General features: G+C 41.4%; 2 protein-coding genes across 5 annotated transcripts in view; both read left to right on the forward strand.

Moving 5' to 3' along the window:
- nfic (nuclear factor I/C) overlaps positions 1-7,431 on the forward strand; it is a 40,692-nt gene extending 33,261 nt beyond the window's left edge. For 2 of the 4 annotated variants that reach the window (XM_041040053.1, XM_041040050.1), the window contains exon 12: positions 1,364-3,950. In XM_041040053.1, the coding sequence (XP_040895987.1) occupies positions 1,364-1,491 (128 nt within the window). In that variant the 3' untranslated portion in view covers positions 1,492-3,950. Of the gene's footprint in view, positions 1-1,363 lie in introns of all 4 variants that reach the window. The other 2 variants (XM_041040052.1, XM_041040051.1) reach the window with 2 other exon arrangements.
- Positions 7,432-15,780: 8,349 nt separating this feature from the next.
- On the forward strand, positions 15,781-25,623 carry sass6 (SAS-6 centriolar assembly protein). The gene is made up of 16 exons (XM_041040049.1): positions 15,781-16,011; positions 16,720-16,780; positions 16,859-16,938; positions 17,027-17,131; positions 17,408-17,576; positions 17,832-17,909; positions 19,335-19,454; positions 20,126-20,317; positions 20,879-21,073; positions 21,215-21,304; positions 21,544-21,723; positions 23,166-23,247; positions 23,714-23,823; positions 24,010-24,101; positions 24,271-24,362; positions 25,195-25,623. The coding sequence occupies exons 1-16, from the start codon at positions 15,950-15,952 to the stop codon at positions 25,245-25,247; spliced, it is 1,761 nt and encodes a 586-aa protein (XP_040895983.1). The 5' UTR covers positions 15,781-15,949; the 3' UTR covers positions 25,248-25,623.
- The last annotated feature ends 103 nt before the right edge of the window (positions 25,624-25,726 follow it).

The raw sequence follows: 25,726 nt of genomic DNA on the forward strand, positions 1-25,726 counted from the left end.
GGGGGAGAAGTGTTGGGGGGGGGGGTATTCCTCTGTCTGAACCCGAGGCGACTGACAGATAAAATACAGTGAGATAAACAGCATTGTTGGGATTTATGCATACGTCACACGGTTTATGATACTACACAGGTTCATTTTAAGCTTTTATAGCTTTTATCTTACCAAGATCAAGTCTTATTAGGAAAAATATTGTGTATAATATAAAATAAAAAAATCCTTGTGTTTCCTCTGTACCTTAAAAACAGGGACGTGTGGATATACATCATTAAAAAGACATATAATTATAATTATGTACATTTTTAAAGTTCATAACTGAGTTTGGAAACAGCAGTTGACAAAGCAGCCCCAACTCAAGGTCAGTTTAGTTGCTGTTCTGGAGCTTTCGAGCGTACATTTGGTAAAGTAGTGAGTGAAGTAAGCAGCTGATAGATGAGGTGGCAATCAGAAAATTATTGATTTTCTTTCTTTCTTTCAAGTTCTTACTTTGAAGGACTATGGGTTTGGCACAAGCTGGTTGGTTCCCCTAAACAGGGTTCAGCAAGTCCTGCAGATTTCTAGGTTTTTGGTTTGCTTTGTTGAACACACTGTGATCCTTTTTCTATACTTTTGACTGGTTTAATTCATTTTTATATATTTACATATTTCTTGTTTCAGTATCTGTTTTATTGCTGATGCTCTGGTCCGCCTTTTGGTTTCTGCTGCTGATTCCAGCTCCCTCTAAATGACCACAAATGCTAACAAGGGGCTGGACATGTTTATTTGTCCACTGTTATTCGAAGTATTGGTCGTCCTACACCATACAGAAAATGGTAGCACCGTTGTGTTTGTTGTAGTTGTCCTGTTATGATGTGATGTCACAAATGCTTAACCAATCACTGTCAAAAGCACTGCCTGCCTAGCATCACTCCCCTGATACCCAAACCCTCCCCGAAGCAGAGAACAGAGGAAACAGAAGTAGAACCGGTGACAATGGATACACAGTATGTGATGTGATGTGATGCTGGGGTAGAAATGAGTTCATAGTACCAGGTGTGTGAAATTTGTGTTTATAGTGTTTGATAAATTTGTCAATTCCACCATCTGGAATACCTCTCAGGTCTATTTTGTGGTACAAAATAAAACAACCACAGACTGAGTGAAAAGATAAACAAGTGTTCAGTGTGAAGTCAGCTTATTTCTCACCAGAGCTATAAATCAGCGGCTCAGTCGGGGAGGGGGGGGGGGGGGGGGGTGATGTTGGTGTCTTTTGTAGCTTCTTTGTGATATGGAAGGATTTTGTTAAAAGTGCTACCTCATGAAGCTTTAACAAGTGACATGGGATTTTGCGAGACAAGACTGATGTTGTTAACACAAACACCCTCAGCGTACTCGGCCCCTGGGACCCCCCCTGCCAATCGCTCCTCCTTTGTTGGAGTCACCCCTCGAGACCCAGGTGGACTCTACCAAGCCCAGGTTAGTATGGTTTATTTGAAATTGTCGAGTTCAGTTTAGGGTGAGATTCAGTTGACCCTACAAAAGCCAGATTATTGGAGGGTTAAGAGCCTTCGGGATCTGTTCCACTAACTCTTAGTGGTACATCCATGTCTGAGACTTCTGGCACTACTGAAACACAAGAAAGGTGAATATCATTTGGTTTGCTGTGCTCAAAGCTTTGATTATTATACTGTATTTTAATATATCAAAAGTCAATTACATTTCAAATTCCGTCTCTACCTTTGTGCTGAACTAGGATCATATATCATGTATTGATTGTACACTATGAAACCTGCTCTTTCATCCATGTTTCCTTCTCTTCAGAAACCTCCTGATCTAATCCATGGGAGAGTAAGCTGTCTCCTCTGCTGACACTCTCTATGGTCTAAAATCTTTCTGACAATAACATTTTTGTTGTCAGATAATGAAAATTGACTAAGACTATGATTGATTGGTAAAATTTAGTGTAAAAATAGAATTGTCTCAGTAGCCTGAGCCATGGAAACAGTGTATAAGCTGTGAGGGCGGTAAGTGCACTAGTAAGTAGTAGGTTGCAGATTTTGTGGGTGTATTTAGTTGGGTGGTAGAAAAGTACTGAGGTTTCTATAGTAGGTACAGCAGGTGAGGGTGGGAGGTAGAAACATATATATATATATAGCATGCAGTATGTGTCGATAAAGGCTAGAGCTGGACCTTTGCTGTGAAGTTTGGATTGTGTTGTTGCTGCTGCATTGCAGTTCCACTGCTCCAGAAACAGCTCAGCTAATACTACTGAGCCTGGAGTGCTCTCTCTCTTTCTTTCTCTCTCTCTCTCTCTCTCTCTCTCTCTCTCTCTCTCTCTCTCTCTCTCTCTCTCTCTCTCTCTCTCTCTCAGTTTGTCACAGCGAAATGCACGGTGAGATAAGTTCTTAGTAAGGCTGTGTGCTTGAAATCCAGTTTGGTTTCCTTTATGCTGGTTTTGAATAGTGAAAAGTGTGTCAAAATATATGGAGGAGGAAATGATGAAACAAATAATTTGCACCGATTTGGTGAAATGGGAATTAAAAATGCAGTGTTCACAGCGTACCATGTCAGTGTTCAGTCCAACAAATAGAAAGTTTGTTTGAGCTGAGCGCTGACACAGTCCTTACAGGTTCATGGTGTGTCACACCCAATCTGTTCTAAATCTATTTCAGTGCGCTGAATGCCTGGTAAATGATGTGAATGATGTATATATGTCAAAATGACTATAGACATGTAATTAACTCATATCAATCATGTGCACACATGGCACTGGCATTTTATACTTAATTCAAAAATGGCACTTATTAAATAATTATAATCCCATGTTAGTATCTACAGGTACTGTCTACTGTGAAATGTCATGGTTGGCCAGTGTATTCTGCATCAGTTCATGCCATACTCAGTCTGGCTGGTGTTTAGGTGCTGCTCGTAGCAGCAGCAGTGACATTGTGAGAATTCAGTCTTACATTTCTTACACTTGAGAGTTTGACTGCAGCCTTGTCTTTGGTCTCCAAAGCTATAAATCAGCTGTAAATCAGCTGTCAGTGGACATGTCTCACAGGGAGATGTAGGAGCAGCATTTATGATTGATGACCAGAGACTTTACCAGCTTTCTCTTAAGATTGTCAGCTTTCATTTGGGACAACCCACAGTGTATAATGGGCCTTAAAAGATTTTTTTAGCTCAAATGGGAGTATGTCCAGAAAGGACACAGTTCATTTTGGAATTTGATTAATTGCCTTGACATGATTTAAGTAGACTGAGGAAAGAACATCATGAGCACAAGAATTAGTTCTAAAAAAATCTACTGTGTGTAACCACACTAAGGAGCTTAACAAACCTAATGATAGCGTCGCCAACAACCAAGATCACTGTAGAGGTCACTGCTGTAAATAGCCGGTTGTGAATGAAGCTGCAGGCCAGCGGCTGATGAGCTGACTGAACACCGCCGAGCAGGGCGATTGGACATCTGGGTGGATGCCAGAGGAGTTTGAGGAGAAGTTAACTCACGGCACCACGGCACAAATTCTGCTGAGTACAGGGGTGAAAAACAGGCTTTGAGTTTATTGTTGCTATTGACTGAAGGTAAATCAGCAAAGTTCTGTGTTCTTCAAAAATGTTTGATAAAGTGAGGAAGCACCGGTTTGTGAATGATGCAGTACTATAATGATGCTTTTATACATTGCATTGATGGGATTTCCCAAAAATTCTGATACAGAGTTAATTTTTTTAAAATATGAATTTCTGAATAACCTCATTTAGTGTGTGTATAAAGCTGTTCAGACATGTGCTCATTACCAATGATGAATGTTGATTGTGTGTTTGTCTCTGTTCCAGTCTTGGTATCTGGGCAACTGAGTGAACTCTGGAGGAAGGGTGATTGTCATGGCAGTACTGTCCTGGAGGAAAGGAAACAATGTTGTCAAGACATTGCCAGAGGAAAAATATATTCAGCTTTGTAGAAGCATACCGTGTGGCCATACACATATGTAAATACACGGCGAAATCTATTTCCATATGTGTATGCTCCCAGAAGAGACAGCCTGGATGGAAGACGTCTGCTGCTCTCACTCAGCCATTTTGCAGCCCCAGAATGTACTATGCTATATGACACTAAATGGTTCTCACAAATGGCCACTGACGTGAGTCATGATTTTCATGTGAAAGCAATGGATTGAAGCAGATGTCTGGTTGGTCCGGATGAACTGCAGACTAGAACCAGGCCTCACCACACCAGATCCTGAGAAGCCTATAACCGAACTGTGTCCCCAGGACGAGGCCTGTTTCCCTGGGATGGATGTCAGCCTTTACCCCTGCACCCTGGTTCTCTACTCTAAGTCCAGGTTAAGGCCTCTTCCCTGGGACAGACACAGACCTCATCCCCCTCTCAACACCCAGAATGCCCCCTCCGCTGCAGGTGCTGCTTATAATATATGCAAATAAGCCTCCCTTATTTTCTGAACCAACTAGAAAGAGAGATCTTGTTGTTAATATGTAAGTTTCTTTGCACTTTTTTGATATGTTATTGATACGTCTGAAGAAAATTAGGAGTTGAAAGACGCAGTTTTTTTTTTCTCTCTTCCCACCAAAAGACCGAGGCTTTGTCTTTTTTATTGACAATCATCAGCCTGAAACCATTAAGTTGCTTTGCGAAGCTCATGTTTTTAAGACTGATTGTGCTTTTTTTTTTTTTTTTTTAAATCAGATAACAACGAGTAATAGTGGAATATAAGAGCTATATTCATGCCTCCTCGAACACAACACACAATGCTACAGTTGGACACCAGTATAAAGTAACCTGAAACACTGGGCCTTTGAAGTACAGAGGCACGGTGTCTTTAGCAGAGGGCATCTCTTAACATGAATATCCTGCTGCTTCCTTCCCTTCAAATGCTGATCATTTTGTCATGACAGTACTTATCCAAATGGCCAAAGACACAATGTTTGGAGGAGACATGCACCTGCCAGAAGGAAATGGCTGAGTAGAATCGAGAAAAGACAGAGACACACTAAAACCAGGATCATGTGGCAGCACAGCCGGCTGCAGACTGGCTGCTGAACCCAATGTGTTTTGAAACTGTAGCATGTGGTGTATGTGTGTGCGTGTGTGCGTGCGTGCGTGCGTGTCAGTATGTGAATGCGGTTAGTGCATTTCCACACTCATCCCTGCTCTGTTTTGAGGAGATGTTGTGTAGATTGACGGGTTTTGTACTAGTAGGTAGATTAGAAAGAGATACAACAGGTGTTGCACTATGATTGCGTTCAAATTCCTTTTTGAGAAACGTGCGGTGATGTGGCGTGTTCTCAAGCTGGAGGGCTGTAGTTTGTTTTTCTTGAAGTCGTCGATGCTTATGACAACAGGTCATGTGCATACGGGCTTAAACTGAGCACAAAACCCAGGTTACTTGTCCAGCTCTAGAGTGATTGGTGGTCTGGAAGGTGTCCCTGACAGGTTCTGTACTGTGTAGCTCAACCTCAACCCAACCTGAACAGTCTGAGGTGGAACAGAAGCAGTAAGGAGGGGTTGGGTTGGGTTGGAGCTGAGGCTGGACTGAGCTGGAGACAGATGAACAGACAGACAGACAGGTTAGCCACAGTGCTAGGTTTGGTTTCAGGTCAAACCTTGATGGTTTACCAATGGCAACAAGCAACTCAAGTATTTAAAACCAGAGTTCATAGGTCATGAGATTTTCTGTGCCCAGTCTTGACACAATATTTGCATTATGACTGTGCTTTAGAGAGGCAAAGCAATATCCTATGGCTGAATCTCCCAGCTTCATTTAGTCTATAATCTTTTGAAAGGCATTTAATAGCTTCAAATCTTACACGCATTTCAACTTTGATTAGATTCTTCTTAAATATTGGACAAATTTAGCGTTGAATAAAATCCAAACGTTAGGTAACAAAGAGCGAGGTGTCGCTTCAGGGGACAGGAACAACTCCACCGTGTATGTGTAGTTGTGAAAGGTTTGAATGCAGAGGCAGAAAAATAAAATCCAGAATAAACTTAAACTTCAGTGTATCACCATTGATATTTGTATGTAAAATTCAATTTAAACGCCAAACACAATAGTGGGAGATATGTCCTACACCGTCTCACAGGAGGTGAAACACTGAATATATATGAGATTTTTAGAAACTGATATTTTATAATTGGTGCCATATTTTAATTTCTGAGGCTTTGCTACTATAAAGCAGTCTATTTAAGTTTGTTACCTGGGGTTGTATTTAGTTAAAGAACTGGTGTTTCTGTGTTGGGGTATGATCAGATTGAATGCCGAGCGAATTTTCGCCTCACGTTATTCCCATGAATTTGAGCTTGCACTTTCTGTGGAAAACTAGACAGAGAAAGGTCAAAACATTATTCTTTCACTTGCTAGTCTGCAGCGGTTTGTGTCTTTAACGTTATCTTTGTGATCTCGCAGGTGTCCTCTATCTGCCTGGAAAGCTAAAATGTTCTCCAAGGTCAGAACCAAAGTTTAATATCTCTGACCCCCGCCGTGGTCTGAGCAGTGGAACCTAATGTACATCCAGTGAAGAGGAGGAGTAGATCAGACATTGGTTTTGCTCTGGGGAAAAACATTTTTATCATTCCAGGCAGGAAGCAGACAGATGTGTGGGATCGCAAAACAATACCTTTGAAGATGGAGCTGAGATAACGTTTTGACTTTTACCCTCAGGTTCACAGAGTAGCATTCACAGTCTGTGGTGAAGTCACAGACAGAGCTACCCAAAAACTGGTGTACAGACTGTACACACCCTCCCAGGCCTCCTCTTTTTTTTTTTTCTCTTGTGTCTTTGTGTTTATACATTTTTTAGTTTTACAGAAGGTGACACATTTCCAGCTCACACAGAGGTGCCTCCACATGGAGCTCCACTCTGTCACACTGCATGGAAAATTCGCTTCGTGTTCAGTCTGACCACAGGTGTCTGTGTCTTTTCCTTTCCCAGGGTTTGGGGTTAAAGTTGACAACAGTCAGTGCCTACTAGGGGTTCAGATTTTCTACTGAAGGTGCTGATACGAGCTGGGTTTGGTAGGGGAAGGTTTAAAGTTTGGTTAAAAGTTGGCTTGAAGCTGATGTATACTGCATGGTGCTGCCCTGGTCGCTGTGCTGACCTGAAGAATGCATGGCTCAAACTAATGATACCTCTCCCTCTCAATCCTGCTCTTCCTCCTACTCCTCCCCTTCCTCCCTCTGGACTCTGTTCTCTACATCAGAGGGCAGTGGATGGAAGGGTTATCTGTTTCTTTGAATTTTAATAATTGCCCTGTTGTTAAACTTCTATTTTGCACGATATATCATAAAACACATTATGTGCCTTGCCTTTAGTTAAAGAACAATAATACATTATGGAAAAGTGATCATACTTTTCATGGTACAGCTGGTAGCATTTAAAAAAAAAAAAAAAAGCTGCATGTGTGATTGCTTGACATTAACCAGTGTAGCAGGTAGACAGTTTTAGGTTAAACAGTGGCAATGAGATACTGAGATTCTAGCTTGAGTGTAAGCTCAGTGAAAGCTTTCATTAGCTTCAGCAGAGGCTGGGACAGCACTTACCCTCTGCTACCATTCAACTAAGTAAAGACAGTAATCTTTTACAGTGTGGCATTTTGGGAAATACATGTTTGCTGTCATCCTCAGAGTCACATGAGAAGGACCGTCTCTCCTTCTACTGGAAACACAGTGTGGACATATTTAGCTGAGCTTTGTGCAAAGTTGATCCCACATCCCGAACATTACACTAACTCAAGGTCCATGTACTATTATTTTTTCATGGCTTTCGACCACATCTGATCGGTTTCATCAGCTGATTGAGTATGGAACCTGGTCACATGGTAACGAGTGGCCATATACAGCACAGGAAGAGATTGAAACCCCTGCTGTGGTTCAAGGATGGCACCAGGGGTTATGGTCTGCCCTCCAGATACAAACACCTGTTGTCAAGTTCTATATCTCATTTGGTCACCTTACAACTGAACTGTCTCCATGACAACTGGGCAAACTGAGATAGCTCTGAAAAGGCTAGTAAATTAACAGTGAGTTAAGATTAGGTTTTGTCAAACCACTGTTTCCACTTCTGGGTCAAGCTAGAAAAGAACTGTACTTCCCAAAATGTTGGACTGTTCCTTTAAGAATGGATTTTTTTTTTCCCAGTCACATCTTTTTTCCATAAGCAGGTGTTGATTGCACTCATATAGCTGATCTGGTTCTGTGGCTCTGCTGTTTAAAGCTGAAGTGTTGTCTGATAGGTTTGTGTGGACGAAGCTAAGTTGACTTTGACTTTCACACAGTGTTGAAAATTACCTAGATGTGTGTTGTCCCAAAAATGTGGACGCCCGTGTGTTGTGTATTAAAGGCTCTTTTAGGGAATGGTTACAGTATGGCCTCCTCGGATCTGAAAACGGCACTTTACAAAAGCAAAACTATTGGTTCTGAAAGTAAAGTCTGGTGAGAGGTCCTGCCTAAATGTTCACAATACAAACAAAAGCCATTTTCAGAGACTTTTCTCAGTTCTGTCTACATCCTGTTTCATTATTAAGTATCAAATACATGCAAATACATTTGAAAGTATTTATTACAGGGCGAAGTCTCATATTATATTGTGAATATTTTGTCAGGAGCTTAGCCAGTGTGGCCAAGCCACAAAATCCAGTCTAATGGAAACATGTTAAACATCTTCAGGTTTGGGCTTCAGGGCTCTGCAGCTCTATGATCGGCCCTTAGAACACCGTCCATTTGCCTGTATGATGACTCTGACCATGTGACTAATCATGTGACAAGATACTACAAAAGGCCATGGATGAGTTTGAGTTTTATATGAATGCATGCACTTAACACTATTCTTACTCAACTTGGCTTTTAGGTTATTTTTACTTGTTTCTTGAGTTGTCACCATTATGTTGCTTGTAGAATTATAGTTTTAAACACAGCAGTGTGTATAAAAATATGTACAACGTGGACTCATAAAAAAAAAAAAAAAAAAAGATGTATAGAATGTTTGTTTGTCATGTTTGTGCTTTTTAATTTTGGCTCTCTTAAGACAGTGGCCAAGCCACAAACTGTGGGACCCATGAAATGGGTGGGCTGGTGGTGGTGGTAAAGCTTAGCCATGTGTGGGATGATGAATGATGATGGGTGAAAATAGTGGAGGAAGAGAGAGTGCATACTTCTGCCAAGGCTGCACAGTCCTCTAAAATGTGTTATTTTCATTTCAGACACTATTGAGAAAAGTCTGTGACTGGATCTGAATCAAGTGCAGTGTGAGTCGATGCTGACGTCACACTGATTAGCTGTTGGCAGCCACCTTTTCAGCTGAAATGTTGGAGCTTTGGATGGAAATGAATGAATGAGTTGTGTAAAAGTTACACACTGAGTTATGACCAATTAAAAGCGAAGCTGTAGCATCACCCAGATGGAAAACCCCCTTAAATTTTAGCAGAATTGCTACAGTTCATGTGAATAGATTAACTGATAAGATTAGTTGAAATTGCACGTGTTCAGTAGTTACACAAGTTCATGACAAATAGGCCGTACCTATAAGAATTTGTGTGTGTGTGTGTGTATGAAATATACCATTTCAAAGAGCAAATGAATAGCCCATTCAAATATCTTGTGGCACATTTGGTGAGAATTGATGTGGTACGAAATCTTTTAACAAAAATATAACTGCTAGAACATCTACTGAGACAGAAATGGCCCTAAATTATATGGAGTGTAGATTTGTCTTAACCCAACATTCAAAAATGGACTTGACAACAGTCAGACCCAGTCTGAACTGACCCAAGGAGGATTAGATCCCATCCAAAATGTGGTGGACCTGAGCAGACCCAATGAGTGAGAGAGCAGCATTGCTGGCAGCAGCATGATGCTCTGCCAGTTTAAAAAAAAAAAGAACAGCACCATGGGAGGTACATGGCACCGTTCCTGCACTTCACAGTCTCCTGTGATGGCAGTGGCACACCATGTGGTCAGGGTCTGCTTTGACTCATCGAGAGCCCTTGGCTAGTTCTGTCACTTTGTGACTTAAAGTGAAAAGAGCTTTATTAAGAGTCCACATGATGGCGCTGTTGCTCCAGATACATACCTAAAACTAAAGTGTGTGTCTTTCCACAACATTTTATTGACGTCTGTTCAGTGGTGCAGGATCAATGACAGAGGCTGTTTGGCAGAGGTGGTTATTCAGAGCTGCTGAAGAGCAGCAGCAGCTTGGGGTGAAGTTGATTTCAGCGCTGAAAGCCGTCGTTTAGATTCCCAGATAGCAGGCTGAGCTGTAATTCCAATTTCATGTTTGTACTCTCCTCTTTCTGTATTTAGATATTTGGGCTGTAATAATGTCCTTAATAATGTGACCATGGTGTCACATCCAAGACTGTATAACCAGCAACACCAAGTAAGAGGTTGGATTGTGATACTCACATTGCTGCCACTTAAAAGTACAAGCAGGAGGATAATGGTTGTTTCTGTGTGAACTCATGATGGAGCTGACTGTGGGTCACTGAGTTGTGATGTTTCTGTGCTGGTTGCTTATTAGCAAATGCTCTACAGGAAGGAGAGGGTGAACCAAGATGTCACTTTCTCAAAATGAAAGCAGAACAGAATGGAGGCCAAGTAAAGTCTCTGTAGTTTGATCGCCCCCCAGGTGAAACTGAAAGGGTTGGACACAATAACACCAGAACTGTTCAATATATTACTGCACAACCCAAAACAACAGCAAAAACTACAGCCGGAAATGACCATACATTTACAGTAAATCACCTCTCTTCCATAGCAAAAAAAAAAAGGAATACTATAAGAAATGGATAAAGCAGATTACAGAGTATTGTAGTGGCTTTGTGGTTGTTGTGTCTCCTCCAGCTGATGACCAAGATGACTGTGCACATTGTACTTTGGGAGACTGCTTATTACTGCTTCATATTGTCCAGCAGAGGCTCTACTTGTAACCGAGATAGAAACTGATTTAGATTCTAACCGTTCGCCTGTAGAGAGGATGGATGCACTGTTTGAATGCAGATGTATTGAAGCAGTGTATTTTCAGAGTTTGGTCATATTTGGGCTGTACGGCTCCCAGCTGGCAGGAGAGGTTTGAGTCTGTGTTGAAGCAGGTTATTTGGTGTGAGTCCCCCCTTCATTTCTACTTCTCTTTACTTCTTCTCTGTCACTAAACAAACAATCTGACTGTGCAAAGAAAGCTAAATAGCTTCCCTACAACACCAGCCAGCTCAGTGGAAGATCCACTGCGGTCTCGAGGTGTGTCAGCTGTCCAGGCCCAGCTGAAAGTGTTTGAAGCTTGTGCATTGTGTGATGTCTCTCCATTACCAATCTACAAAATGTATTTAAAAAGAGACAAGAACAGCATCAAGCTAACATGCAACAGTGTGCCCAGGTCTGTATATGAAGCCCAGTCAAACAAAGTACAATACCATAGCTCTCAATAAGTATCACTGGTATCACTGTTGCCAATCAGTGCAGAGATTCCTTTCAATTTTCATGAGAGGGGAAGTTGTCCAAATGAGGAACTAACAATAATTGACTTAAATGTGTTCAAGTCAAGAGCGTTAATGAGGCGAGATTAATGTGTTCATCACAAAACCTGGGGAGGAAACAGCTCAGCCTCTCATGCAAACACTGTCCTCTACTCGGGTCGAAGGACGTCGGCATGCAAACGTATCACTTTCTCTGTTCTATTCAAATGAACCAGCAGGTCAGCAGCATGGAAACTAAAAAAAAAAAACAAAAAACAACAACCAAAAATGATTTCAACAAGCAGTGCCTATCATTTTACTGCTCGTTTGAGTTATTTTGTATGCTGTGCTTTGCAGTACATTTTGTATTGAAACACTACGTGGTTGTGTGACACACATCAGCTTAGGGGGTTGGTGCTCCGCATTGAGAACATCACCAGTCCTGGCCAGTGTAGATGGGGCTGTGCAGGGCCTGAGGGTGACAAGCCATAAAACAACCCAAAGAGCTGAGGAAAATCTAGAGGAAACACTGACAGACTTTCTGCATCACGAGGGAAATTGAAGTTTGGTGGATTTGCGGTTCGCAATTCTTCGTTTTCTTCATCAAAAGTCCGCGCTTACTTTCATTCTCAGTTCCATAAATTGTGTGGTTAACAAGAAGTCAATAATATGTGCCAAGTAACAAGTCAATACAATACCCTACATACCTTGAGGGATGCAAAAACATGTACATAAAAACGAAGCAGTGTTCAGGTATTGATTGTATAATGTCCAACCTTTGATTCAGCACCATTTCAGCTTTTGAGTTTATTTTGGAGCTTAGTTAGCTATATAATTTAATTAAATTTTTGAATTTACATTTCCTAATGCCATCCATATTAGCTTGGACTCACAGTTTAGTGTTATCACCACATGTTCATTCTCCCTAAATCTGGAGCCTGTGTGTCCCATACACTTGTCAGTATCCCCAGTTTTAATGATGTAACCACTGGATCCATTTGATGGTTCTGAGGTGGAAGTGTTCACAGGTTTGAACGTGGTTGAAGTTAAGCTGACATGATTGAAGTTTTGCCTCGGTTGCTGGTTCCTGCTTACTCTTGTGAAAGCTCTGTTTCTATAGACGTACATTGTCACACGTCTTTTCATTTTGTTGGTTATATGTTGACGAAGATGTTGTCATTGGGATAGATTTTTTTTTTTTGTCTTACAGCAAGTTTCCTCTAGATTTTTTTTCACTCTGTGGTACAAACCAAGTGCTGTTCTGACCACTGTTAGCACTGTTAGCAGAGAGTAACCAAACAGCGTTTTGTGGGCGACTCTGTTAAGATGCATAACAGTCAGGATGCTAACTGCTTTTATGATTGTGATGGCCCGGGGTTCGTGTTAGTATTGTAAGCAGCTGTAACTGTCTGAACAGTACTGCTGCTTGGTGGTGATTCCTGCTTGTTAGCTTAGCAGCTGCAGTTGATCAGATCCATAGCTGAACGCTGTGTGAGGAACAAAGGGACTGTTACCTCAGCGGTTACATTTTGGGGGAGATTTTGGGAAGATGTTTTCATAGAGGGCTCTTTTCTATAAACTATTAATGTGACTCAACACTCTACTGCTGCTGTTGCCTGAAAACCTTCTAACTCCAATTTATGTTTCTTTTTGCTGTTTCTTACTTGAATTGCAATGAATTTATTTTTAATGGCCCTTGGAAACCTTTCTGTAATTCAGACTCACAGCAGTTGGAAAACTTTTCTTTGTTACTGAAAATCAGATTTTGTAGAGCTACAAGTTTTCCTGTGACAGCGATGCCATATTGATTCTTCTCTGTATCTGTGGGTATGTTGCCTCTGCACACTGTTTACTCCATGTGCTGAAGACAGTTTGTAATGAGCGAAAGCGTTGTTTCTCAGAGAACATTTTAATGCAGTCTCATATTTTAAGGATTTTTTTTTTCTCATACTTTTTCAGATATTATAATACAGGACTGCTTTGCTTGCTTCCACATATATATCCCTTACATCAGATAGAGCATAGGCATGAACAGCTTTCATCAGTTATTGCATGACTACAATCCACACAGAACCGCAGTCCTTTTCACATTAAATGTACCTCAGGCTTTTATATAGTTCAGTGAGCTTTGCATAACAGCGGTCATCAGTCATACATGATGATGTCCTCCATTACCTGAGAACAGTAGACAGGATGGAGCTGAAGCAGAGTGGCATCCCCTCTCACCAGTCTGTTATTTTTTATATTGGAACACCTCAGAGTGCATTATCATGGGCCATGGTCACTTCCTGAAGAACACATTAAAGAACATCAGTATTATTGCTATGGTTACTCCTTTGAACAAGTGACTTTAGTTGAACCTTCTTGTCCAACTTGACTAATTAACTTGTCCTGATATACAGTTTTAATGGATACCTGAAAATCAGTATGAAACATGCAAAAATGCACAACCTGGTATCCCAGTACAAGAGAATAATAGATGAGGTGGAGGTAAGTCATGTACAGACATTAACCTTGGTCTGAGAGCTTCACTGTGGAAAGGGCAGCTGCTCTGGACTGGATGTAGTTTGTAGCAGCTTTAACAAGAGCTTTAAGTACCTTTTTTTTTCCTTTGGATGTTTTTCAGCTGAAGCAAATGTCAATAGTCAACATTTATTTGCATGATGATGTAAACTGTTCCTATAGAAGAACATTTAGACGGGGACAGGAAATGATGTCAACACTGTGGCGTAGTTGGAGTATGTCTGAAGTCATGGACAGACAGATGTCTGTTAAAGGTTGGACTTTCTGTTCCTGTTTGAATGTATCACAGTTTGAGTGACAGCTGCCTGAACCAGTGTTTCTGATCTAATGTTGTTCATCTGCTGTGGGGGATATTAACATCTTTGATAATATGTCATTATAACCATATTTAGCCATTGCTATCAGCAAATGCTGATGAAGTCATTACTGGAAATGAGTATGTTTCCCTATGCAAAAATATACCATTAATAAACAAGCTATACCACAACTCAGCCATCGGATCTCGTGTTTGCTCATTTCATTTGTCATGACAATTGTGAGATAAACAGTAGAAATGCAATCCTTTCCAGAACTAATGAAACTTCAAGGCCAATTCCTTTGTTTTTGCTGTGCACTGAAGTCGAAGTATGAATATGAGACAAGAGAGAATTTCAGCTCTTATTTCTTGGTATTAACATCTAGATGTGTTTAACAACTTAGGGCATAACACCTTTCGTTTGAACCCAACCATTTTTCAAGTGAGCAAAAATATTAGAAGAAGTGACTGACAAGTGGTCTGAATGTTGCTCAGGTATTACCTTTTTGATTGATTGTTTGAACATGAAATAGCTCTGAATGTCTACTGTCTGCATTTGTTGTTAAAAAGGATAAACCAACATGAAGACCAGAGAGCTGTCTGTGGAAGCAAAGCAGAACCATTCAGGAGCTGAGAAAAAAAAGAGGGAAAATCGATCCAAGCTGCTGCACAAACACTGCTGCAAAAACACATTCCTCACACAGAGCTAAAGTCAGGCTGGAGGTGCTCCCACTCTCACATACAATTTCATACTGAAACATTCTTCTCTGGTTAGTCACATGATTCATTCATAGGAAAGTTTCTGATAGCAGAAGGGTCAGTAATCACTGTTTGTAAGAATGGTGGAAGATAAGATAAACAGTGACTGTGGCTGGGCACTTGAGTGGGCCGTGGCATTCTGTAGAACTCCCCTATCAAGCCAGTTTGACCAGCTGTGTGCAGTTTAGATGTAACCTAAATACAACAGAATGCATCAGGCATGATGCCCACGCACTAGAATGTATGGCTGAGCAATGTGGTGAAAACATGGACAGAGAGAAAGAGGAAAGGTGGAGCTGAGAAGGAGTGCATTAAAAGGAGACTTCAGACTCAGGGTCACCAGAGCTTAGTGACGATCAGTCTAGTCACAGCTCTGAGGGAAATGCCAGCTGTATTTTTTCTGTGTAGTAGTAACACTAAAAAAATATATATAAATACTGTATCGAAGTGTTCCATCTCTAACCCTACTCCTTGTTACATTACACTCTCTCCTGTTATCATTATTAGTCATTATAATAAACACAAAGCACCAGTCTTCCTGTGCGCGGTCAACTACATAACTACCACTTCCTCATTCATCTCCACCCAAACTGAAGGTTCCACGTGTGGACTGTCCTCCGGCCACAGGGTGGCGCTAATGAGCTTTAGCTTTACCAACCGCCCTTTAAACGTCAGGAAGAAGAAGAAAAGAATCCGCATTCCGTTTCCAGGGCGAGTCTGTTGGCGGCTGAAAAGCGCCAAATTAGAAAAAAACTGACGGCACAACAACCACAACCAGCAGGGTCCGTACAATGGAAGACAGCGCCCCTCTGTATTAGCTTCTCCTCACGTTTTGGCCTTTTAACGTGAACCGTTTTTTTTTTTTTTTAACTAACGTGGAAGTTTGCTGCCCCGGTGAGAGAGAGCGGTTTAACGGTGCTTTGTTCAGTAACATGGAGGAACTCTTCAGTAAAGTGCTGCAAGTGAACGTCAGGTGCAGAGACTGTGAGGAAAGGTACGACTGGAAAGACTCTGACCTGAGATTAGCTAGTTTAGCTTAAACTAAGGCGGACAGGTCTGTCAGATGGATTTATGCTAGCAACATAGAAATTTCTATTTAAGACCAAACACAGTATTATATACTTAGTTAGCTGTAAGTAACCTGTAATCTAGAGTTAGAGTGCATTAAAAACAATGATGACCATCCTTGTTTGTTTCATGTTATTGCTCATTACTTTTCCATAATGTTTGTTTAATGACATTAAAGCTAACTAAACAATGTGAGCTGTATCAGTTGTGACTCAGTAGCTTTACTGGTTCAGGGATGAGCTGAACAGTGAACCTTGATTTCAGACTCTTGTGAGTGAAGTTAGTCCGGTGTCCATCAGCCTGATGTGGACATTTTTGTCTCTCGTGTGTATCTATTGTTGTCCTCAGCTGTAGCTGTGATAAATCAAGTTGATGTCTTACAATAAAACTTGTTATGGCTGATAACCACTGAATGAGATATAGTTAATGTTAGCTTCACAGACTGCATGGTAACAGGGGAAAAATTATTATTCAAACCAGTGCATCACTATGAAATGAAATATATGATGTGTTGGTTATGGTTAGTCAAAAGCAGTAGTGCAGGGTTTCAAACATATCTTCTTACTGGCTGTGATTAAACATCATACATACTGTCTGAAGCCGGATTGTTATGTTTAACTGTTTAATTTTGCAGGAAAGCAAATATTCGTGTCACTATTGAGCTTCAGTTGACCACAAGTCCAGTGCACAGGAGGGTGAGTAGGAGTTTAGCATGAATAATTAAAGTAAGGCTTTCTTCCTGCTGACTAATCAGTTGTGTCTGTTTATCCTAGGATCTTCTAGTGAGACTAACAGATGATCTGGATCCGTATTTTCTCTTCAACCTCTCTATATCAGAGGAAGATTTCCAAAGGTAGGTGTTCAGCGTTTGAATTTAGGATGTCGTAAACAAACTCTCTTTAACTCTTAGTGATTTGTTTTTTCCTGTGTTGTTGGAGCAGTTTGAAAGTCCAGCAGGGGCTGCTGATCGACTTTGCATCGTTTCCTCAGAAGTTCATTGACCTGCTTAATCTGTGCTACTCTGAGCAGGAGTCAGACAATCCAAGGTACAAGAAATACAAACCACCACACAGCATCACACTGTGTTCAACTAATTCAACTCAGCATTACATTATATATTGATTTGTATCAGTCCTAATTATTCTATTATTTATACATATAGTGAGATACAGACAAAATTGTGAACCTTTAAAATTCTGATTAATTTTTTGTGACTGGCTGCAGCTTATAAAGTTTAATGCGTGGAAAGACATTAGAAGTGCCTCTTATTATAATGTACTTCAATAAAACAGCAACACACAGCCTGCCATCTCCCTCCACAGGTTTCTCCTGCACCTGTCATGTCCATCTCCAGCGCTCGAAGGCCCCGCGAACTTCAGCGTTGTAGAGACAAATGCATTCAAACACCTGAATCACTTGTCTTTACGGCTCGCTCAAGGCTCGGACAAGGAGGTCAAAGACTATCTGGCAGTGTGTCTCTCATCTCTGAAGGTTTGCTAATTTAGCATAATTCATCATAACACTGTCTGGCTCTTTGTGTGGAGCGTTGAATATCTGTGTGAAAGTTAATTTTTCAACCTTCACACATATTTTAGGAGGATGTAGACTTAAGCTGACAGTAACAAACAGTTGTGTATTGGAATCACTGCATCAAAGCTTCCATTATGTTTTTCACATCACATGTATAACTAGAATCATTTTTTCCCTCAGTGATGTTCATACAGACATATCTCTCCAATCTCTCAGGCAGAGAAACAGACCCTAGAGATGAAGCTGAAGAAGACTGAGGATGATCTGTCCAGGCAGCTGAGTTATGCTCAACAGGTGTGCTTTGTCATTGGACGTGGTGTTTAGAGGTTGTGTGTAGTCTGTGCATGGGCATAATGATGAGGAATGAACCAGATCAATAGCTAACTGTCGAGACATTTCTAAAGTTTGTGAGCCCAGTTCCTTTTCCCATTGCTGCTTAATGTGGGGGCTAAGGAAGGAGATGCAGCTGCATGATTTGAGTTGACCTCTTTTGCAATGGGTCGTTTTCTAAGTGTTCTTCTGGCTGCAAGGAAACTGTTATCAGACTAAACTGAGGTTTGTCTTGTGGACTTCAGTGAAGACAGACATCCAAGTAGGCCTGCACGATTAATCTTATTTTCATTGTCATCACAATGTGAACGTTCGTGATAAACACATGGCAAAAGCTGGTCTGAAATGCGATAAGTTTTGTTTACATGTGGCATGCTTTCACACTCATGCTGACATTTGGCCAATCGGACGCAGCCCTGGACACATGGGCCATGCATCCACTGGGTCACACTGCAGTGTTTTGGCCACAGGCTGCATCTTGCTATCGGTAAATGTATTTGGTGCACATGGAATTATTATCAGAGCAGTGTTTCCCCTACCATTATATTAGGGGGGGGGGGGGTGACCCGCCCCTCAGAGAAGATCATGTTAATTTTATTTCTTTTTATTTTCTACATAGCGCCATAACAGAAGTCATTTAAAGTTACCTTTCCTATAGAACAGCTCTATACCTCGTTCAACCAACTAAATAGCCTTATGCTATTTATTATTTACATTGTCATTTCTGTCTCTACGTGGTTGCGCGTTCACAATTCACTGCTGTGTTTACTTTAACAATCACCCATGTAAATTTATAGTGAAATGCAGACTGCTTTACCACATTAAACTTGAATCCATTTAAAATATTGCTGGAGGAAGAGTACAAAGTGAAACAGCCTGCAGCTGGAAACGGCTGCAGGCAGCAGGCTCTTGCTGCGGTGTGTGACTAGCACACCTCCAGCACATCATCAGAGTAAAGAACTTTCCCATGCTGTGTGGTGCTGTGGAAACACACACACTGTACCAGTGTCGCTGTTCATGGCACGGCTCAGCACGACTGCTGCGCCCTCCTCTATAGAATACCACACAGAAAGACACAGCAAAAGTTAAGGTCCAGAAAAACCCCAAGCTCTATGAACCCTGATTATGTTGGATGCAGCACAAGTGTTTGTTGTTGTAATGATCATTTCAGCCAGTAGAGGCTGAGTGCGCCACTACCCCAGTCTAAACAGAACTAAAAGAATTCCTGTTTACTTCCAGTATATAACATTACAATATCATTAGAAGCATAATGTTACATGCTGGAGAGTATGTAGAGTTTTTTTTTTTCCTCACTTGAAATGAAAAACATCTGAGAGTGGTAAAACAAGAAACAGTAATTCCTTTAACATACCTGTGTTTCTCTCATAGACTCTGTCTGAGAAGACCAAAGAGTTGGACAAACTGCGCTCAGAGTGGACCAGTCAAAGCAGCTCTCTGTCCAGCCGCCATTGTCAGGAGTTACAGGTAGAGAGAGAGAAGGCTCTGGAGGTGAGACACTTAACTGTTTCTGGATTCTTTTTTTAATGAGACTGTTATACATTGTTGTTGTTGCTCATAGCTTGTATTAGCTTTGTAGTTTCTCCACAACAGAGAAAAACTGAAAGTACACTGGAAAACATACAGGAGTTTAAATGAATCCATCTGTTCTCATTAAAGTAAATATATGTTTTATCAATCTGAAGTTAATACAACTTAAAATGTCGAGTTATTTTCAAACCACTTAAGAACTGAAATGAAGACACAAGCTCTGAAGTCGTGAGTTGAATGAAAGCACTGCTGTGTTTTCAAAGACACGAGTCGAGTATCAGCAGACTTCTAAGCAGATACTGCATGAGACTTTAAACTCTCCAGACAACACTTTATTTTGTAGAAAACAGACATGATGGAAACTTCCTGTGTGTCTTTAATGCATGTTAAAATATGTTGTGGTTGTTCTGTTGCATAAAAATGTGAAAAGTGAATGAAGTTTAATTTGAATTCAATCCCTACACCCTCGCACTGAACAAAGTCACTACAAGCAGCTTTGCATCTGTCTGTAATGTTTCTTAGTCATTTATCTGGAACATACCAAACACCTGGATCAACAGCAAAGAGTTGGATTAAGCTCGAGGAGCTGTGAGAGGTATATATTTGGTGTGTGTGTTTATGATGTTTTTCAGCTGCAGAGCAAGCTTCAGCAGCAGAATGAGCAGCTCCGTCAGGACCTGGAGAGCGCTCACAAGAAGAGCAGCCAGCAGCTTCACAGCAGACTGACAGAGCTGGAGGCCTCCTGCAGAGAGCTGACAGAGAGGAAATACAAGAACGAGTCCGTCATCAGAGACCTGAAGATTAAACTAGTGAGCGCAGAGGAGGTAAGAGAATCAGCTTTATTGACTAGTTACTGTTTTAAACAGGGTTCCGCAATATATTGGAGGCTGTTATACTGTTGGCAAGCAGGAAGTTAATGTGTGTTACTGTTCCCATGATAGAATTTCAGCTGAAAAGTGCATGAGAGGTGCAATGCGGATTAGGGAGGCAACTTAAAACCCAGTTCTGAGTGGAGATTTATGCCTCTTTGTCTTAACCCCTTTCACTCCTCTCCTCTGTTCTGCTTTCTATGTCAGAGAGCATTGGGTTTGAAAAAAAAACAGTAAAGTTGTTGACCTGACAGATAAGCAATGAGCTGATACTCTCTATAAATCTGTGTAAAGTTGAATTAAGCTGCAGTGCTGGGTGAGGATTCTCTGTAGGCCCATCCGTATGAACAATCCCTGTCATTTTTATCTCCACATTATTTGCTTTGTGTCTGCTGGATGTCTAAATTAGCAGTGTATGCAGTCATCTGCAAACACACACACCGATCAGGCATAACATTACAACCACCTGCCTAGTATTGTGTTATTTTCCCTCTGGTACGTCTGTTACCTGTGTAGGAGTGCCAGCGTTCGAAGCAGCAGGTCCTGTCCCTTAGGAAGGAGAATAGCGCTTTGGACACAGAGGTCCATGAGAAGGAGCGTTTGGCGAGCCAGCTGCAGATGAGGGTGGCTGTTGTAGAACAGGAGATCAAAGATAAGGATCAGCTGATGCGTCGCACCAAAGAGGTGCTGGAAGCCACTCAGCAGCAGAAGGTAGGAGCTACAGCTTCAAATCAAATCACAGATATACAGAATAACCAGATTAACAGAATAAGACTTATTCTGTAAGCAGGTTCTCTGTCTAATTCTGTTTATACATTTTAATACACTTTAATAAATGTTTTTGTTCTCAAGGAATCAGTGGAAGAAAACGCTGAAAGTAAAGAACTGCAGATCAGAAAACTTGAAGCGACGGTGAAATCACTTTCTGAAGAGCTGATAAAGGTTTGTAACCCATCAACAGACAGATAACAGCCACAGACGGCTGATTATACTGATGGTGATTCCACTCTGTGATCATTTTGGAGGATGTACTTTGTGTTGCTGTTGAACTGTATTGCATTAGAGAGACGTTTCTGTCCTTTAGCCTAGCCAAAATAACAGAAATACCTGTTGCTGTTCCTAATAAACTGGCAACTGAGTTTATGACTGCACCTTTTTATTTTACGTATTTTCTTATCCAGGCTAATGGAATCATTAAAAAGCTGCAGGGGGAGGTCCGAGGCCTGGTTGGAAAAATAAAAGTGAAAAACACGGTGACTGTGTCACAGGAGAAGGTCCTCCAGGAGACGTCAGAAAAACTTCAGAATGTTGAGAAGGATCTACAGAGCGCCCAGCAGCAGCTCGTCACCAAGGACGAGCAGGTAAGTCTTCACATGTCAGTTAAACAAAATGTATCAGTGAAATGTAATCGCCTAAGCAGACAGGACACTGTTGTCCCAGTTACGGAGCCTTCACACCTATGGCACCTGGTGTTTCAGCCCAGCTCTGACTTGGTCACAGATTCAAAGATTTAGTTTTCACATATACAGGACAGACATGCAATAGATGTAAACATTAATGAAGACTGTGATCTGGGAGGACGCCCAGAAACAAGCAAAACCAAGGACATCATCCACACGTCCAGGAGAAGGAAACAAACAACCAGAAGAGAGAGAGAGAGAGACAAGGAAGAGGCTGGGACTCTTGGAGGACAAAGATCCGGATCCAAAACATCTGAAATGAGACACTGACAGCCAGGAGAGGGAGAGAGGTCCCTGGACAGCTTATGGTCCAGCACAGAGAGCCAGAATGAAAAGAGACAGGACAAAAGAGACAGACAGAGACACACACAAAGCCTGAACGCTCATGTGCTTGAAGGAATAAACAAACAGAGGGTCAGAGAGATGCAGTGGTTTGCAGAAAGTTTACAGTAATTTAGTTGGCAGGAACAACATGGACTCTACTGTGTGTACCAGGCTTAATGGATTCACTGAGACTCAGAGCAATCTGCTGGTGAGAGAGTGGTAACAGGTACGAGGCCTGAAGTAAACAAAGAATAAGCCACTAACTGAAAGATAAGACCAGAAAGATGAGTTGTAAGGTTGGATTTAAAGACCTCAACACAGTCAGACAGTCTGATGTCAGGACTCAGGACACTGAGTCTGGATGACGTGAAGATGCAAATGTGCCATTTTAGCTATGCTGTTCATGTGCTGATGAAAAGAAAGGGTGTACGATCAAATGCAGCACCAAGGTCCATGGCTGTCATACTTTACTGTTTCTGTTTATGCTTTGTGTGTGTGTGTGTGTGTGTGTGTGTGTGTGTGTTCTCTGCAGTTTTAAAGCAAATGGGGACGATGCCAGTTGTCATCATTTAACAATATTTAGGATACTCACAATTCCTCTAGAAATTGTGAGTGAGAGTCATTTGGTCTGTAGAGTACGACTGGTATATGGTGTTGATGATAGCTTCCCCTGTCTTTGCGTAAATTCATCAGAACACTGTTATTTGGCATCATATTGGCCATACAGCAGTAACATCGATGTCCTGTCACAGGCAGCAACACAACCAGCCTGCTACACAAGAGCCTCAAACATGGCATCAGCACCATGAGCTTTGCTATTAAAAGTCTGCTTCTTATCTAACTTCCAAACATGGACACGTCTCGTCCTGCACCTCAGCTTTTCACTGAGCCACCAAGCAAATATTCACCTGGTAAAGTGCTCAGCTACAATGAGTTTGCAGGCAAAGGAAAGGAAATTGATTTGATGTGAACTATATGAACTGAATAATATTGATAACAGTGGTGTTTGTGTTCTACAGGTTACCAAACTGAAGGAGCAGTGGGAAATGACAGTACAGAAGCTAAATGAAAGCAAAGAAGTATTAAAAACAAATGAGAACGGTGAGGACGCTGATCTCATTCATTTCAGTTATAAATGACATATAGTCATGTAAAGTATAGTGATATACTGGATTTTCTTTTTCCATTTTACAAAATAAGTCAAACATCTGCGTGGAATAATTGTCTCATGTTACCTTGTTAGCTAGCTTTCAGTACCTGATGCCGGGGACACGTTTGTTCAGTATTCATTTGATGACCCAGTGAATTCACAGGTGTGACCACAAACACTGTCTCCATTATCCTGGAGAACCTATAGGCTTCTCCTTCAGCAGTTCATAGGGACTGTTGAATACTCAGTGACTGAATGAAAGGTTAACGGACCTCTGTCATAAATGTAGACATGTCACACGAGCCTGTGAGATACAGGTCAGCTGACAATAAGAAGAAACAAGTAGCTAAGGTTAGCATTAAAAGAGCATTTTACCAGTTTTCTAACACCGCTCTCATCATGCTCCTCTTACCACAGTGATAAGTTGGCTGAACAAGCAGCTAAATGAGAAGCAGCTGTCCAGAAATCCACAGTCCTCTGAGCCTTTGGAGAATCCTTCAGTTTTATCCACAACACCTGGACTAAAGGTAGGACAGACCTCCTGGATCTGCTCAGCCATACAAAGCCAAACGACTCCATCCCTTCACTTACTGAGAAACACAGAAAACAACCGTCTTCACTTTAATATGGTTATATTAGAGGTGTTTCTTTATATCACACGTCAGCAACTATTAACACTGACACCAGGTGAAGATGCCACTGTATTTTTGCAGGCACAGTTTTACCCTCAGACAGGAAAACCTGCTGTAACTCTGGGGACAGCTGCTGCTGAACAGAGAGCCGTGCAGCCAGCCAACAGACAGATGTGAGTTACCCCTAAGTTTGCTATGTGTTTCCACAGGATGCGGTGGTGTGTGGAATACGTCTAAAGAGGACTCAGCATCAGACTCTCGTCTGACATATTCTGAAATATTTCAGGTTCAAGCTTTCATTTAAAATTCTCCTGAGCTCATGTGTTTTCTCCTCGTCCTCAGGGGAGACTACGCAGGTCTGGACTCTAAGTACTTTGAGAGGAGAGATGATAGCATCCCAATCTACGGCCTGTCGTCTAATTTGCTTCACAGAGGTAAACCTGATGATCATGCAGAGGGGCTGCATGGACTACTAGCTCCAGAATTGACAGCATGAACTGTAAACACCGGTCTGGTTCCACAGCTGTTAGCAGAGAACGTCATGTTCTGCGGCGTTAGTGCCTCAGAGCTGGTGAAGTGTTTGGTGAGTGAGCAAAGGGAAGACAGGAGGCAGAGGAGTGTGAGCAAAGACTAAGATTAGGATGAGGATATGAATGGACATGTGTCTACAGGACACCACAGCCACTGCCTTAACCTAAACCCTACCTTAATCATGTTTGAGCAGGTGTGGATATAGAGTATAAAATGTGTGTTTCCATGCACTTACAAGTCACCAGGTTACATTAGAAAACACACAGTTTTTGGTCATGTATATTTTATAAGAGTGTTTTGCTTTTTCCCCACATGAGCAGGTGCAGGACAGAGACTTCAGACAGGGAAAGTGTGGCTATTAAAAAACTGCTCAGCAGGGTGAAAGATGAGATCCTTACCTGTGGGGCTGCATCCTTACATTCAGGAAGATGAAATTCAGAGTACGACACACTGCTGCAAAGTATCCTCTAACAAACAGCCCACAGCCAAAGTCAGAGTGTTTCTACGTGTTCTGAACAGACACCGCTGGAAGCTGCAGTGAAAAGGCAGCTGTCACAGCCTCCTCCCTGCTCCTCTGCCTCCCCGATCGCTCTGCACACCTACCGTTTGTCTTTGTAATATAATACTAATTTGGTAGTCTTTATGAAATCAATCATATTATTAAATAAAATGGTGTTTTCGATTGGCACGTTGGTGGTAATGTCATATTGACCAATACATTTGCTTCCTTTTCAGAGCTCCCGCAGAGAACGAAGCCTCCTGTAGCTTCTGCTTACTTCTCTGCGTGAAACATTTCAGCTTCAGGTGGAAGTAAAACAGACATTAAAACCTCACCATCTGCTTTGTCTTCAGCTCTTGTACAAAACTATTACTGTCACTGTGCTGTATAAATGTGTTTTTTAACCAGCTATTGTTGCTATTTTAATTTATATGCTAATGGTCTACGTGTGTGTGTGTGTCTTCTGATTTGAAACTCTGTGGTGGATTCCACTGATCATTGAAAATGTATAGATGTCTTCTGTTTTTCCTCATACACTAAACTGTTTGCCTTTTTTTTTCCTGTTGTGTTCCTGTTATGTAATCTTTAATAAACATCTTTCTATCCTTAGTGTTCAGTAACTTCAAAGTCTCGATTTAAGCCCCCATCAGATGCAAAACATGTAACATGGAAATGTTAGCAGTATTCAATGTTGGTCAGGTTTACACAGTTTTCATTTTCATACACTCCAGACTCCACAGGACGTGTGAGTGTATGAGCTGTGGTGTG

This window comes from Toxotes jaculatrix, chromosome 6, assembly GCF_017976425.1.
Source record: "Toxotes jaculatrix isolate fToxJac2 chromosome 6, fToxJac2.pri, whole genome shotgun sequence".
In the NCBI taxonomy this organism is placed as follows: Eukaryota; Metazoa; Chordata; class Actinopteri; family Toxotidae; genus Toxotes; species Toxotes jaculatrix.

Excerpts from the sequence above, each read along its gene's own strand:
- sass6 (XM_041040049.1), top strand. The coding sequence starts at position 15,950 with ATGGAGGAACTCTTCAGTAAAGTGCTGCAAGTGAACGTCAGGTGCAGA. Across the intron at positions 17,132-17,407 it reads CAGGAGTCAGACAATCCAAG|GTTTCTCCTGCACCTGTCAT; the intron begins GTACAAGAAATA and ends CTCCCTCCACAG. Across the intron at positions 19,455-20,125 it reads AGAGAGAGAAGGCTCTGGAG|CTGCAGAGCAAGCTTCAGCA; the intron begins GTGAGACACTTA and ends GATGTTTTTCAG.